This window comes from Citrus clementina, unplaced genomic scaffold (assembly GCF_000493195.1).
Source record: "Citrus clementina cultivar Clemenules unplaced genomic scaffold, Citrus_clementina_v1.0 scaffold_7, whole genome shotgun sequence".
NCBI classification, from domain to species: Eukaryota; Viridiplantae; Streptophyta; class Magnoliopsida; order Sapindales; family Rutaceae; genus Citrus; species Citrus x clementina.
The window spans coordinates 10,411,534-10,428,951 of record NW_006262075.1 but is presented as its reverse complement, the minus strand read 5'-3'; the positions used below and the strand labels follow the sequence as shown (position 1 = coordinate 10,428,951).

General features: G+C 32.2%; 1 protein-coding gene across 1 annotated transcript; it reads left to right on the top strand.

Moving 5' to 3' along the window:
- The first annotated feature begins 7,685 nt into the window (after window positions 1–7,685).
- LOC18035967 (pleiotropic drug resistance protein 1) lies at window positions 7,686–16,977 on the top strand. Its single transcript, XM_006427081.2, has 24 exons — window positions 7,686–8,185; window positions 10,399–10,519; window positions 10,621–10,709; window positions 10,829–10,913; window positions 11,033–11,192; window positions 11,271–11,347; window positions 11,635–11,688; window positions 11,785–11,875; window positions 11,976–12,277; window positions 12,429–12,710; window positions 12,789–13,105; window positions 13,238–13,398; window positions 13,477–13,580; window positions 13,659–13,815; window positions 13,893–14,015; window positions 14,091–14,254; window positions 14,345–14,677; window positions 14,802–15,092; window positions 15,194–15,277; window positions 15,384–15,517; window positions 15,633–15,860; window positions 15,963–16,134; window positions 16,215–16,469; window positions 16,568–16,977. The coding sequence occupies exons 1-24, from the start codon at window positions 7,866–7,868 to the stop codon at window positions 16,826–16,828; spliced, it is 4,365 nt and encodes a 1,454-aa protein (XP_006427144.1). The 5' UTR covers window positions 7,686–7,865; the 3' UTR covers window positions 16,829–16,977.
- The last annotated feature ends 441 nt before the right edge of the window (window positions 16,978–17,418 follow it).

Genomic DNA, 17,418 nt, shown 5'->3' with positions numbered 1-17,418 from the left:
GTAGATCCACTACGGGTTATTGTGTTTTTCTGGGATCTTCTCTTATTTCTTGGCGGACAAAGAGGCAGAAAACCGTATCTCTCTCCTCAGCAGAAGCTGAATATAGAGCCATGACAGGTACATGTTGTGAATTATCCTGGCTACGCTCATTATTGAAGGATTTGAGAATATTGCATCCGAAGCCAGCATTATTATATTGTGATAACACAGCAGCCTTACATATAGCTGCCAATCCCGTTTTCCACGAAAGAACCAGACATATAGAGATGGATTGCCATTTTATTCGTGACAAAATACAAGATGGTTCAGTTGTAACCAAACATGTTGCCTCAACAGATCAACTTGCAGATGTGTTCACCAAGCCATTGGGAAAGGAAGCTTTCTCAACTATGATACGCAAGTTAGGAGTTCTTGACATTCACTCTCCAACTTGAGGGGGAGTGTTGAGAAGGAAAGGTCAATGATATCTGGCCATTCATTGACAAATATATTGTATTAGTTGTATATTTGTTCAGTTGCCTTTTATATTTAGACTACCTAGAATAGATTAGCATGATTGTAGGAAATCTCTTGTATAAAGCTACGTCTCCAGATTTAATAACATTTATTCAAAAGGCAAACGTTATTTTCCTTCTTTACAAATTTAGAATGACAATTGTTGTTTTTCTAATTTTTACTGATTGAATATTTTTCTACTAATGATTCTTTTCGAATTATAATTTAAAATATGTATGATTTAAGTCAATGATTGACATTTAACAATTTATCGCTGAAATTTTTTTTAATTTACATGTAGGGTAACAACAATATTACAAAAGAAAATAAACTACCTTCAGTTTTAACCCAAATAATATCTAGATAAAAGAGCGTATGCATATTAAGAAAAAAAAGAATATTTTCAAAAATAAATTAAAAATAATTAAAAAATAAATTTTACCAGGAGATTAAACGGGTGCCAATAGTCCAACTAAAAAAAAATCTAATGGAATCGAAAGTGAAATTTTCTGGTATTTGAATTGGCTTTACAGAGAATTATATATGGACATGCATGGCAGAAAGTAGTTGGCATGCATGTGATGCATATTAATTAAACAAATTAAGAAATTTGTCCACGTCACATTCTAATTAATTTGCTACATTAGTCTCAACATAATGAAGGTTGAGTTCTAGGATCATTAATAAGCCTAATCTGAGTTCTAGGATGTCATTTAATTACCTAATATATTAAAGTCATCAGGAAAATTAAACAGAATTATAAAACTTAATTAACGCCGGGCTCCTAGGCTCGGCTTACATAATTAATACCGCGGCTCCGGCATTTTTGAGACCCCATAAATAAGCTTTCATTTCAACAACTATCTCAAAAGATTTTTTTTTTTTTTTTAAAGTCATACAAAACCACCCGGTTCATTAAAATTTTAAATCAACGTCATTAACTTGCAATAAGTAAGGTGTGTTTACAAAAAAAGTTAAAAGGGCAATATCACTATCTCAATTGAATCAGGCATTATTTCGACTTTATTTTAGTTGAGTATGATCCGTGTAAAATTGTGGCAATGATGCCATTTTTTCAACAAATAACTACTTAACATTAGATTACGATATAAGTACTAAAGAAAACAAGATAAATGATGTGAAAAGTCTTATATCCGCACAAAATAACCAAAACTCGAAAGAATAAATACAAATTTAACTAATGTATCTATCGTTTGGTTATAATTTTTCAATACATTTTATGTCTTAAATTTATGTTTTAGAGATAGTTGACGATACAACTTAAAAATAATTTAAGATAGTTCTATATGAACATTATCAGAATAAATCAAAATCATAAATTAAAGCATAAGGCTTCTATTTCAGCAACTCCAACATCATCCGAATAAATCTCAACGGAAATATCCAATGATGCCACCACTTTATTTATGTAAAATTGTCTGAATTTTACCAGGACAAGCAAATGTCAAAGGAAGACCACAACTGCCACTAGAGCTAGTAAAATTTGACACAATCTAATTACCTGACACGAACACGATACGAATAAATGAGTATGAGTCGTCGAATTTAACACGATTATTAAATGGGTTGGGTCTGAGTCGACAAAATTTTTCTCCATTTGGGGTTAGGGTTAAAGTTTTTGACCCATTTATTCGATTAATGACACAATTATATTTTATATTCTAAAATAATTTGTAAATTCTTGTCATTGAAACTCAACTATTAAAGATGATTCTCTCTTTTTTTTTTTTTTGACAAGATGAATATAAACACAATATTTTATTTATAAAATTTCATATACATTTAGAGTTTTAATGGTGTAAATGTGTAAAATATTAGTACACATGTATATTTTGTAATATCGATATATAATATTATTTACATATATATAATTAAAACTTCAATAATATAAATGTGTAATATTTTGGTAGATATGTGCATTTTATAATATCGATAAATTAAGTATGTATTTATGTATGTATGACAGTGTGTAAATATTTGATGTAAACTTTGTTTAATATATAAATATTAAGCGGATTATTAGATAATTCGATTATTTTTTTGTACTGGGTTTGAATTTTTATATTTTGACACAATTATTAAATAAGTCGAATTTAGGTTGATTTAAATTTGACACGATACAAACACGATCCGATGACCCGTTTTGCCAGCTCTAACTGTCACCCTCTGCCTAATAACACCCTCGGAAGGCGTCAAAAATTCTCTTTATAAAATTATGATTCTAACCTTAATAAATATTATATTAAAATGTTAAGACATTTGTGACTAATTAATATTTATTTGTTTATTTGTTTTTACCTAATCTCATGTGGTACAAGTACAACCGTTCAAAATGAAAAAGACAGAGTGACACTTGCAAAGTGAATACATCATGAGTTAAATAAAGGGTGCAGCAAATTTTTATTAAAAATAAATCTTTGACTTGACAGAATCTTTTTAGAGAAGAATTCAACTGTATTGAACATTTTAAAACCAACCCACTAATAAAGATTCAAATTCCTCGACTTAGAAGTGACATTAATTGACTTGAGTTAGGATAATGCTTTTATCATACTGACTAAAATAATACGAATGATTGAGACTAGAAGACAATTGTAAACAGTAAACTTACGTTAAATCCTTCAAATTAAATTTTTCTGCTTTTTGGTTTGGGGGTAGGGATGCTAAAATTCTCTACGGGTCTGGGATCCTATAGAGCCCTATTCCAAATAAAAAAAAATTTGAATAATTTTTGGGGAATGAGGTGGAAAATGAGAGAAAAATAATCTCTAAATTCTTAATAGGGTGGGATTTAGTTTTGTACTCCATACTCAATTCCCATTATATATAAATATTTTTAATTCTTATTTAATAATTTTTATTTTATCAATATAATGTCAATTAATAATTTTTTTATATTTTTATGTAATATAAACATGATATAACTAAAAGAAAATCCTACAATATAATTCTTTTTCAACTCTAAAATATTGTTATTTTTTTTCTCTTTTATGGTGCTGCTCTTTTCAAATATTTTTCAGTTTTAATATCATTTTAAGATATTGTTTTAAAGTTTTAAATTTTTTAAATAATTTAAATACTTTATAATATGGTGATAATTTTATTTTAAGTCTCCAATTTTTAATTTACTTAAATTATATATCTATACTTATTATAAAATAGATAACTAGAGAATGAGGTGGGGATGAGAAAATTATTCTCCACATGAGGATTTCCCATCTCCACTCCACTAAATTTACTGGGAAATGAGGTGAGGAATGGAGGTGAAAATTTTTAATGGGGTGAGAAATTGGGTAGAGCTCCCCGCTCCCACCTCACCCCATTGCCATCTCTATTTTGGGGGGGGGGGGGGGTGTTGTTGGATAAAAAGGTAGTGGTGCTGGGCATAAACTATGAACTGATTGGGTTTGCTTTTCTTGAGAAACTGAATCGAACAAATTCCAATAGAGTCAAAAAATTATGAACTAACTACAAACCAAACCTAGGAATTGAATTGAATTATTTCGGTTTGGTTTGGTTTGGCTTAATTTAGTTTTATATAGTTCGATTCATAAAATTTAATATTTTTTCGTTTATATTAACTAAAATTTTATACTTTTCACTTAAATTTAATTTTTTTTTAGTTCAATCCAATTATAAGTAATCATTCATGTTTTATGCAAAAATACTAATAAAAATATTATTGCATATATATATATTAAATTTTTTATTTTTAATTTTTACAGTGAATCCATTGATTCTCAATTTGATTTGGTTCTAAATCGAAAAAACAATCGGTTCACATTTTCTGAACCATTCGGTTCTGACTTGATCGAATTGAGCAGAATGCCCACCCCTATAAAAAAATATATAGTTGAAACTAGTTACTATTAAAGGAATATTTAATTTTATTATGATGTGTTGGTATTTCACCCCTCAATTTTTCATTTTTTTTTTTAAAAAGCAATGTTATGTTTATGTTTATTTCTTTGTCGTTTGTAAACTTTTTACATTTTCTGATGTTCTATCTATGCTTTCGGGACAAAAACAATGTATAATGTTATTATATATTTTCAAGCAATCTTTGGCATAACTCAAAATTTTCAGTACTCTCTCGTCATTTGGATGCATGAAGAAACTGTCATTTGCCTTGGGCGTGTGGACCGTCATGCCTGGGGACCAACATTAAGTTGAAAAAAACAAAAATTGAAAAGGCAATCAAGATTTTTTAAAGACTTTTCCCTACGATTAAGCTCACGGCCACCGGAATTATTATTATTATTATTATTATTATTATTTAATTTAAAGAAAGAAGATTAAGTGTGGAAAGTTGGCAACTTGCCATGACATGAGGCAACTTTGATGGTCATTGCTTGGTTGTGGAAAATATTTATTTATTATTTTTCAAAATTATTGGATGTTGACGCGATAAATCATTGTGTCAAGCACTCATCATTTTGTCTCATATTGTTTTCAATCTTATCGTTGATTTATGGGTCAATCTTATCGTTGATTTATGGGTCAATTTTATCGTTGATTCATGGGTCAATCTTCCGTTGATTCATGGGTCAATCTTATCGTTGACTTATGGGTCCATCTTACCGTTGATTCATGGGTCAATCTTATCGTTGACTTATGTTTAATTTCATATGACTCCCTCATGAAAGATAATTTTTAAAATATTTTTATTTTTCGTAAATTTTAATTTATTCTCATTCTTATTAAGAAGACAACAAATTTTTCATCAACCAACCCTATTACTCTCTTATCTTTGAATAAAAATACGGGAAAGTTGAAATTTACAATAATTTAGATAAAATTTTAAAAATTATCTTTTCACGAGAGGAATTATTCAAAATTTACCCTCAATTTATAGTTATTTTAAAAAAGAAAATTATCATTTGTATACCCCTAGTTTACTCCATTATAAAAAATACTACAATATTTTGAGGGTGTATCAATCGTCCACCTTAAGTTGACAAAATATATCAGCTGACCACCAAACCGTTAGTTACCGTTTAAGTACGATGACGTCATAAAGGTAATTTGGTATGTTCATATGATACAAGTGATGATTTAAGGGTATACAAGTGATAAAAAGAGAATTTAAGGGTATACAAGTGATAATTTTCAAGGATAAAATCGTCAATTCACTATAATTCTGTTAACTTTCAAACGGCAACTAACGGTTTGGTGGTCGATTGATATATTTTGTCAACTAACGGTGAACGATTGATACACCCTCAAAATATTATAATATTTTTAATAACAGAATAAATATAGGGTATACGAATGATAATTTCCCTATAAAAAATAAACGAAGATATTTCCATCTCATAATTTGTTAAACCCACCCCATTTCTAAAGTTCTTTACAAAAAAATTCACCTTATTTCTTAAAAATTTTAAATAGAGAACAAGTTAAACCAATTAATCAATCAAGTCCCCCCTTTTTTTTTCTTTTAGATTTTATCAAGTCTCTTAACCATTATTGACCATTAATGTTCCTTTAACATTATTTTAGTTTGACTATTTTACCCTTAATAATCATGTCAATAAAATAGTACTAATAAATCATTTTGAAAGATAAATACTTGTATATAAAATAGTCAAGTTGAAATAATTTGTAGGTTAAATAGTCAAGTTGAAATAATTTGTAGGTTTTTTTGTACTTTTTCCATATAAGGATAAAATAATCAAATTCAATACATCTTAAAGGCACATTAATAATGGTTAAAGATAGTCAAGAACCAAAATCACAAAAAGAATAATGAGGATTTAATTGGTTCATCGTAATTCAATGAGGATTTGATTGGTTGATTGTTAAAACTTCTTCTTTATTTGAAATTGTTAAAAATATTGTAAATTTTTTATGATTATTTTTCTGAAGTAGGATGATTTCACACAATGAAAGAAATGGAAATATCGTTACTCAAAAAAAAAAAAAATACTACTTTAATTTTTTATACAAGATTCCACATCCTTTAAGTATTTATCAAGGGGTAAAAGCTTGTTTAGTCCCTATATTATGAGGTTAGTGTCAATTTAGTCCATGTATTTTTAAAAACACCTCAAAACGTCCCTGCTACTAAATATTGACACTTCTGCCATTATTTTTTTTTTAACTTGCTTTTACAATATTACATTTTTACAATAATGTTTCTTTTTTGGATATTAATAAAAAATTAAATTATCAAATTAAACTCAAAAATAAAATAAAAACAAAAAAGGTATATATTAATTTTTGTGGAAGCTCACGTATGTCTAAAAAATTAATATCGTAAAAAATTACATTATCAATTTTTTTAGAAAAATTAATATTTTAACTCAAGAGTGTGTTCCACAAAAATTAATATATATATATTTTTTATTTTATTTTTTGGTGTTAAATTGGTAATTTATTTTTTTCTTTTTAATAATGTCTAAAAAAATTATTATAATAGGGTTATTTTTTCTTTTTAATAATGTCTAAAAAATTATTATAATAGGGCAATATTATAAAAATAAGTTAAAAGGAACAAAAGATAATGGCAAAAGTGTCAATAATTTAATGGTAGGGATGATTTGAGGTATTTTTAAAAATATAGGAACTAAACGGGCACTAACTTCAAAATATATGGATTAAACAAACTTTTACTCTTTATCAAGTGGTCCTAAGATTTTAAACATTGAAGCGTTTTTACTTATTATATAATATGTATTCTGCCAAGTCTTTCCAATAGCTATCCCAATTTTGGATTCAATTATGGAAGTCAACAAGTGCTTTATTATTATGTCACTAGCAATTTTTATTTGTTAATTTTTATAATGTGCTTTGAAAACTTGTCCTTGGCATTGATAACTTCAACCTAACGTGGATTAAACGTTGGGGACATAAAAAAAAATCGGTTTGTACATAAAAAAAAAAATTTAGCTGTATGTGTTACTGTATAATTTTATTCTTTTGGCAAATTGTAAAGAAAAAAAAATCTAGAGGACTTTGTGGATCACTTTTGGCAATTGTAATATTATTTTTAATATTGGCCAAGCAACAAGGACTACAGTAGAAATTACACACTATCCAATTATCAAGGAATATTTTTAATTTTAATTTTTTTTGATAGGCGGGGAAGATTGCACTGAATAAGTGGATAAAATCTGCTTGTTGGGAAATGAAATAAATAATTTATTCAATTGGGATCCATCCGGGAACATAGCATGAGTCACTCACTCACTTGGATGACTTCATTAAACAATTCCCAAAAAATCTTCTTTTGTCGTTGTTTAAAAGGGGAAAGTAAAGCATACTTTGCAAAGGTGCGGGCGGTTCTGCGCTGAACATTTTGGATAGATCTCTGCTGTGACAACAAATCTCTTGGGTTTCTTGTTGCAATGGAGGCCAGTGACATTTACAGAGCAAGTCAGAGTCTACGTCGAACTTCTTCATGGAGAAACAATTCCGCGGGTGCATTTTCAAGAACGTCAAGAGACGAGGACGACGAGGAAGCTCTCATATGGGCTGCTCTCGAGAAGTTGCCCACTTACAATCGTTTAAAGAAAGGGATACTAACAGCTTCGACAGGCGCAGCTAACGAAGTCGACGTGCACAAGCTTGGACTGCTAGAAAGACAGAGGTTGATCGACAAATTGGTCAAAGTTGCTGATGTTGATAATGAGCAGCTCTTGTTGAAGCTCAAGAACCGTGTTGACAGGTAAACATTTTTCTCTCTTCAGCTTGCACTGTTAGCTGAAATTCATATAACTGTAGTCTATATATACGTCCATGCAGTGAATGATTTCAATTTCTTTGTATGTCAACTGTTAAGCATCTTTATTGATGTTTGTGTATATTTGCTGGTGGAAATAAAGTATTTGATTTAACACACTCATTTAAAGTGGTTTTGGTGATGAAAATATAATTATGAGATACGTTGGTTAGACTTTTTACTAGGAGAAAATAAAATTTTAGTTAAAATTCAGAAATAAATTTCTGTCCCCGCCGGTCCTTATGAGGCTTCTTTCACCACTGGGCTAGTACTAGTCTATACTATATAAAGTAATTACCTGTGGAGTGTAATTTTATACTGATCCCACTTAATCAAATATTTCTTTTGTTTTACTTGTTAACATCGAGGTCACGTTTGTAAGTTAAAATTTAAATCAAATTTCTTATTTCACAAGCACAAAATGTGAGAATTCGTACAATTCTTTGTCCCCTCTGCAAGTCTATGTGTGAAAAAGAAAATGTCCATTGTTATTGAAAATCTTCTTCTTAAGGGTTCCTTACTTATTGAAAATCTTCTTCTTAAGGGCTCCTTACCATTTCCTTTTTAGAAACAAATGAGCAGAAAAATATCATAAAATTCTTTCAAGGCCCTCTGTCAATTTAGTGGTAAATTGAAGCTTTTTTAGAGGTTAGAATTGCTACTAAATCAAGCTGAAGTTGAGATGGATGTCTGATAAAGCCTTTTATGTATGGAGCATAAATATATGAATAAAGAAAAATGAAGTTTTCATAGGAATGTAAATGCTGAGAATGAAGAGAATAGAGGATTTGGTAGCTAGCTAGATAAATTAATGGTTACTTTCAATATTGTTAGTAAGAACCAGTGATCTTTTCATGGTGCCATGATAAATGCCTAAATGATTTGTACATTATACAATGTGGTACTTTCAGTCATTACTAGAAGAGCATTGCTAAAATTCTTCTTCAAATTTTATCCTTTAAATGCCTATTTGTTTATTTATGTGGCAAATAGAAGAGTGAAAAAATAAACTTTCCTCCAAAAGACTCCTCAGATAGGAACCATTTAATATTGTTTTAATCAAATCTTTTCCTCTACCAAATTTAACTATCCTCCATTTTTTCTCAACAAATTTGATTACCCTCCATTTTATCACTCTAGCTATTTTAATCAAATCTTTATTTCTAAGTAATTTTGTGTTGATTTTAAATGTCATTATTATTATTATGTTTATCTTTCAATAATTCTATTGATGTGCTCTTAATTTATTTTTCTCGATATGTTTGTCCATTTTTAATTTAATCCATACTAATTGAAAAAGAACTAGTAACTAATAAATTAAGTATATAATATCAATTATAAAATTACTTGAAAACATACAATAATTTGAAGGGAAAAAAATTACAATGAGATGTGTATGAGTTTAATGATATTTACTAGGGTGAAAAAAGTACTGTAAGATAGTTGTATTTTTTTTTTAAAGGAAAAATAGATAGTAATTATAACTGTTTCCTCTCTCTAATGAAAAAATAAAAATATTAATAGAAGAGGGAGAAATCCATCTACTATGAAATATTAAGAGTGAAAAAAAAAATCTTATTTTAAAAATTTTAATTGATTTATCTTTTGAAGTGCTTAATACTAATATGGCTCTTTAAATAAAAAGCAAAATCTTTTTAAATAGCCTTGGTGATGCTCTTACTTCTTAGTGATTTGTGCTTGAGAAAAGTTGAATATGACTGTGTTGCAATTAGAAACTATAGCTTAATAATTGACTTGTATGTATTTGCCGGGGAGTTTGTTGCTATCGAAGCAATTGAAGTGCAACAAGAAGGGCCGATGTAAGGGTATTGGTGTACTTTTCCTCATAACTGCCGTTTAAAGTTAACTAACACCTGGTCTCTTGTAGTACTGTTATTTTTTTATTCACTTCTTACTAAGTGTATACTCTATATAATTATAATAATTTATATATACATATAACAAGTAATAAATAGCTTAAAAACAGTACCCCGAGACCACCAAAGACATTCTCGTTAATTTGGACATAAAGTCCATTTATATCATTTATGTATGGTAAGGACGTAATAGAGGGAAGGTCAGTGAAAGTTACACTTATTTTAGATGTGATGTGTGCTTTGATTTAAGTTATGATTTTCTTTATTCTTTGATTTTCTCAGAGTTGGAATTAGTCTTCCCGAAATTGAAGTTCGATTTGAGCATTTGAATGTTGAAGCAGAAGCATATGTAGGAGGTAGAGCGTTGCCAACATTCTTTAACTTCTGTGCCAACTTGATTGAGGTATATGACTGCAAATGTAAACAATTATTTTTTATAAAATTAGTTATGTTGGTTTTGTTAATTTTTCTGCTCAAGTTCTAACAAAGTGTTTATGTTTAAAGGGTTTCTTGAACTGTCTCCATATTCTTCCAAGTAGAAAGAAGAAATTTACAATTCTTAAGGATGTCAATGGAATTGTAAAGCCAAGCAGGTGGAATTTAGAACTGAGCTAATACTGGTTTTTTTTTTTTTAAATTTATCCTTCATTGCATATTTAGAATATATTGGGCAGTCTTTAATTTCTCCGTGTGTTCATATCTTTTGTAACAGGTTGACATTGCTTTTGGGTCCTCCAGCTTCTGGAAAGACCACACTTCTGTTGGCTTTGGCCGGGAAGCTTGATCCTAGCCTGAAGGTGATATTTATATAGTGAAAAGCTAGCACTAATAAATTTGAAGCAATCTGGCATTGACCATTGACAGTCCAGCCTCTGATTTTATCTCTAATTTGGGGAAACAAAATGTCTTTGTGTAGCTTTCGGGTAGGGTGACATATAATGGCCACAACATGGATGAATTTGTGCCTCAGAGAACAGCTGCTTATATCAGCCAACATGATGTTCATATAGGAGAAATGACAGTGAGGGAAACATTGGCTTTCTCTGCTAGGTGCCAGGGGGTTGGATCCCGTTACGGTAGGTTTGGATTTTTTTTGGTCCTTTTTTTTTTGCATTTGGATAAGCATTAAAGGTCATTGCTTTTGTAACATGCAGACATGTTAGTGGAGTTGTCCAGAAGAGAGAAAGACGCAAATATTAAGCCTGATCCTGATATTGATGTCTTTATGAAGGTCAGATAAGCTGAAGATTGTTTAAAGATGTGTACCATTTAACCAATCTGATTCCTATCCAAAAAGTAGTTTTTTCTATGACTTACATTTTGCCTTTTTAATCTTGCGTTCCTAGTTTATGAATCAAACTTTAGTTCTAGAATGCTTCGGCATGAAATTTGATTGAGTTAGATTCTTCAAAACTAGTAATTTAAGTTGGCCAAAATGGAAACAAGAAAAGAAAATACTTTGAATTTCTAATTTGCTTTTGCTTTTTTTACATCTCTGTGAACTCTCTCATATCACAGGCATTGGCAACAGAAGGCCAAGAAGCAAGTGTGGTCACTGATTATGTTATTAAGGTAGCATCATTACATACAACTCTACACCTATGATCTATTTTCAAGAACAAGTAATGTAGTGTCAGTATTTTATCAAGTTTCATAATAAATTGACAGGTTCTAGGCCTGGATGTCTGTGCTGATACCATGGTAGGGGATGAAATGTTGAGAGGCATATCAGGAGGACAAAGGAAGCGTGTCACAACAGGTAAATGCCAAAACTCATCAGTTCATTTCTATCACGAAGAAAGGTGTTTACTATCCATTTTAATTGAAGCACATGACAATTTTCAATGATTGAATTACAGGTGAAATGCTGGTAGGACCAGCACTGGCACTGTTCATGGATGAGATATCTACGGGTTTGGACAGCTCTACGACTTTCCAAATTGTGACTTCTCTCAGGCAAATCATTCATATACTTAATGGGACTGCTGTGATATCACTACTACAGCCAGCACCGGAGACTTATGATCTATTCGATGACATTATCCTAATATCTGAAGGCCAGATTGTGTTTCAGGGTCCCCGCGAACATGTACTAGAATTTTTTAAATCCATGGGCTTCGAATGTCCGAAAAGAAAAGGTGTTGCTGACTTCTTGCAAGAAGTAGGTGTTTATGGAGCTCTTCTAATGATTTATCAATAAAAGAAAAAGGAGATTTTATTCTATTGGATCTACTTTGACAACACGAAAAAAGATATTCTAAAACTAGGTTTAGTAAGTTTGTGAATCACAATGGATGATGAATATGTTGCAGGTGACATCAAAGAAAGATCAGCAGCAGTATTGGGTGCGTAAAGAGGAACCTTACAGGTTTGTTACGGTCAAGGAATTTTCTGATGCATTCCAAGCATTCCATGTGGGACAGAAACTTGGCGATGGTCTTCGGACTCCGTTTGATAAGAGTAAGAGTCACCCAGCCGCTTTAACAACCAAAAGCTATGGCATTAACAAAAAGGAGTTGTTGAAAGCTTGCATCTCAAGAGAACTTTTGCTGATGAAGAGGAACTCATTTGTCTACATCTTCAAGCTCATCCAAGTGAGTATTAACTTAATTTTGAGTTGTTTTAATATTTTTATTAAAATGTTATGATTAATGATTTCCCTCTGCTACTAGCTCACAATTACGGGAGTGATTTCTATGACACTCTTCTTTAGAACAAAGATGCATCGAGATTCAGTAACTAATGGAGGGATTTACGTTGGAGCCTTGTTCTTCACTATTATTATGATCACGTTCAATGGAATGGCAGAGCTTTCTATGTCAATAGCTAAGCTCCCTGTTTTCTATAAGCAAAGAGACCTTCGATTTTATCCTGCATGGGCCTATGGTCTTCCCACATGGATTCTCAAGGTCCCAATCGCATTTGTAGAGGTTGCTGTTTGGGTGATCTTAAACTATTATGTAATTGGTTTTGATCCCAATGTTGGAAGGTAAGAAGATGAAAACAACGTGCCAAACCTTATACGAATGACTGATGGTTTTAATTAATGCAATCAATCTATTACATCATCTATTGATCCAACTGGTTTATGAGGTTTTTTTTTTTTTTTTTTTTTTGGCAGGGCTTTTAAGCAGTACTTGCTGCTCGTGCTTGTTAACCAGATGTCTTCTGGATTGTTCCGATTAATGGCAGCAACAGGAAGAAGCATGGTTGTTGCTAATACATTTGGTTCATTTGCAATGCTCGTGCTTTTTGCGCTGGGTGGCTTTGTGCTTTCACGAGGTAGAAGAAATAATAATTTAAAAAAGAATGGGCTTACTATTTGACCTTAGTTCTTACGTTTCTTGTTTAATAATGCAGAGGACATAAAAAAATGGTGGAAATGGGCTTACTGGTGTTCACCTTTGATGTATGCACAGAATGGATTAGCGGTTAATGAGTTCCTTGGTAATAGTTGGCAAAAGGTGAAGCCTTGTTGAGCCTTGTTTTAATTTATTTATCTCTGAATGACATGCTGATGTCTGAACTTCTTTCAAATAAAGGTTTTGCCAAACTCAACCGAACCGCTGGGAGTTGAAGTTTTGAAGTCTCGTGGGTTCTTCACAGATGCTTATTGGTATTGGCTTGGAATGGCGGGATTGGCTGGTTCTATCCTACTGTTCAACTTCTGTTTCATTCTGGCTCTAAGTTTTCTCAACCGTCTGTATCCTTACCTTCTTCAGTTTTGTTCTTTCTTAAGTGAGCCATTCTGATATAAACTTTGCAAATGAGTGCAGCATTCGGTAGTCAGGCTGTTATATCAGAGGAATCTCAGAGTAATGAGTGCGATAACAGAACTGGAGGAACTCTTCAGTTATCAACCCATGGAAGCAGCTCTAGTCACCTGACCCAATCAGATGGTAAAGCTCCTCTGTTATCTTTGAAAAGTGTGATATTTTCGACTTTCAAAGCTAATTAATTGTTGTAAAATGCAGAGAGTAGGGATAACATTAGGAGGAGAAACTCCACTTCTCAGTCCTTATCCCTCACTGAAGAAGACATTGCTGCCAACCAACCAAAGAGAAGCGGAATGGTTCTTCCATTTGAACCTCTTTCCCTTACCTTTGAAGATGTAGTATACTCTGTTGACATGCCACAGGTAGCATTAATTCCTTAACCACTTAGGATAGATAGAAAGTTGGGTGATACGTTGTTGAGATGATGACTAGTTGGTTTGATATGACTGCAGGAAATGAAGCTTCAAGGTGTTCTTGATGACAAATTAGTGCTTTTGAATGGTGTGAGCGGTGCTTTCAGGCCAGGTGTTCTTACAGCCTTGATGGGTGTTAGTGGTGCTGGTAAAACCACTTTAATGGATGTTCTTGCAGGCAGGAAAACAGGTGGATATATTACTGGGAACATAAAAATATCTGGTTACCCAAAGAAGCAAGAAACATTTGCTCGTATTTCTGGATACTGTGAGCAAAATGACATCCACTCTCCTAATGTCACTGTGTATGAATCCTTGCTCTACTCAGCCTGGCTCCGTTTACCACCTGATGTTGATTCTGAAACCAGAAGGGTTGGTACTGAAATCAATTGGAATGTTGGGTCATTGAGTCAACCAGAAGAGAAAACAGGTTGAATCCCTAGATACGTTCTTGGTTATAATTATACTAATTTATTGTCTCACCCTTGTTTTGCAGATGTTTCTAGAGGAAATCATGGAGCTTGTGGAGTTGAATCCATTGAGACAATCACTTGTTGGCTTGCCTGGTGTAAGTGGTCTGTCGACAGAGCAGCGTAAGAGGCTTACCATTGCAGTTGAGCTCGTGGCTAACCCATCCATCATATTTATGGATGAGCCAACTTCAGGACTTGATGCAAGAGCTGCTGCAATTGTTATGAGAACTGTGAGAAACACGGTGGACACTGGAAGGACGGTAGTATGCACCATCCACCAACCAAGCATCGATATATTTGAAGCTTTTGATGAGGTAAGAAATGTTAATTCTGAATCAAGTGAGTGAGTTTTTTTTTCTTTCCATCACTTTTCTTTCCTGTCTACTGATTTCTATTGTCTAACATGGTATTGCAGCTATTTTTAATGAAGCGAGGAGGATATGAGATTTATGTTGGGCCATTGGGTCGCCATTCTAGCCATCTTATCAGTTATTTCGAAGTATGAACTGATAAAAATTTTGATAATACAATGGAATCTAATTAATGTGACTAACATAATTTACATTATGATTCTAGTTGATGCTCATAAATTTCTTTTTATGAAGGCTATTCCCGGAGTCAATAAAATAAAAGATGGTTACAATCCGGCAACTTGGATGTTGGAAGTTAGTTCTTCATCTCAAGAATTAGCTCTGGGTGTTGATTTTACTGATATTTACAAAGGCTCAGAACTGTATAGGTAGGTTTACCATGCTAGTAGGCTATTTATCCTGCTCACCAAGATCCTTTCACTGCTATGCCAAAGCATTTGTTTAGCAAAATGATTACTGATGTATGTATACCATATGTATCAGGAGAAACAAAGCACTCATTGAAGAATTAAGCAAGCCTGCTCCAGGTTCAAGAGACCTCTATTTTCCTACTCAGTACTCACAGTCATTTTTCACCCAATGTATGGCTTGCTTATGGAAACAACATTGGTCATACTGGCGAAATCCACCATACACTGCTGTTAGATTTCTGTTTACAACCGCCATAGCTTTGATGTTTGGTTCATTGTTCTGGGACTTGGGCACTAAAACGTGAGTTATTAGTATGAAACTGGAATGTTTATATATTTAGATATTCAAAGTCTTCTAGTTTTATCTTCCTCTTAATCTTAATTTTGACATTTCAAATTTTAGGTCAAAGCGACAAGATCTTTTTAATGCAATGGGTTCCATGTACACTGCTGTTCAGTTCCTTGGTGTCCAAAATTCTTCATCTGTGCAGCCAGTAGTAGCTGTTGAAAGAGCAGTCTTCTACAGAGAAAAAGCTGCTGGAATGTATTCATCTATGGCGTATGCGTTTGCACAAGTAATATGTTTGACATATGACATTCTTGACAAGTAAAATTATTTCTGTTTGTTTACTGAAATTTTCTGTATTTTGTGCAGGTTCTAATTGAGATTCCCCATGTATTTGTTCAAGCTGTAGTTTATGGTGTTATAGTCTATGCCATGATCGGATTTGAATGGACTGCTGTAAAGTTCATTTGGTATATATTCTTCATGTTCTGGAGCTTTTTGCTCTTCACCTTCTATGGCATGATGTGTGTTGCTATGACGCCAAACCTACATATTGCGACCGTTGTTTCAATTGCATTTTATGGAATATGGAACGTCTTTTCGGGGTTTATTATCCCAAGAACAGTAAGTATTGGCTTGCCATTACTATAAATTCTACATTGCCATAGCTTGTAGAATATTGAATGACTATGTCTTTCCATTCATCTTTTTGACGATAACAGAGGATTCCAATATGGTGGAGATGGTACTACTGGGCAAACCCTATAGCTTGGACATTGTATGGATTGGTTGCATCACAATTTGGAGATATAGACGACACAAGACTTGAGTCAGGTGAAACAGTGAAACAGTTTTTGAGAAGTTATTTTGGTTTTAAACATGATTTTCTAGGAGTCATTGCAGCTGTTCATGTTGCATTCACAGTGCTCTTCGTGTTTGTCTTTGCTCTTGGAATTAAGGCATTCAATTTCCAGAGGCGATAGTAATTTAATTTGTCTTTGAGCAGTCGCTTTGAGTATTGAAAAAATTTGCTATTTATTTGTTTATATTTTTGAAGTATGTCTAGAATCTCTTTTGCAATGGAGATTTCTGAGAACTGTCGGCAGACAATGTAGTATTGTGATTTTTGTTTTGTTTTTTTTTCCTCTTGCTGCAAAAGTGTGTTCTAAAAACTATTACTTGGAAAGCATAAATACGGAAACTATTTTGTCATAGGGTGTTTTTATTCTCTTCCAAGTCTCTTGAGGCTTGAGGTATATGTACTTATGTAGCTCTGCCACTCCTTAATCAAGCCTTTTAATGATTCATATGGGCAATAACTTTCCTCACTTTCTGAATTCCAAGCATTAATAAACTATTTTATTTGGGTGATATTTAATAGACTTCATGCGGTTATGAACTGATAAGATTGTAATACATGGACAAGAAATATTTGTTTGAATTACATATCATGTGCTTAACATTTAATCATTGAAGAGTGAACATTATTTGTGAAAGCTGGATGCCTGGATCTATATGGAACGTCGCAAATTGTGATTTGCCAAAGCAACTCGGACTCCAGCTCCTTAGGTAG

What these genes read in the sequence shown, in the direction of transcription:
- LOC18035967 (XM_006427081.2), top strand. Translation starts at nt 7,866, where the DNA reads ATGGAGGCCAGTGACATTTACAGAGCAAGTCAGAGTCTACGTCGAACT. An exon ending in CTCAAGAACCGTGTTGACAG is followed by an intron (nt 8,186 to 10,398) that starts GTAAACATTTTT and finishes TGATTTTCTCAG; the next exon opens with AGTTGGAATTAGTCTTCCCG. An exon ending in TCTGTGCCAACTTGATTGAG is followed by an intron (nt 10,520 to 10,620) that starts GTATATGACTGC and finishes TTATGTTTAAAG; the next exon opens with GGTTTCTTGAACTGTCTCCA.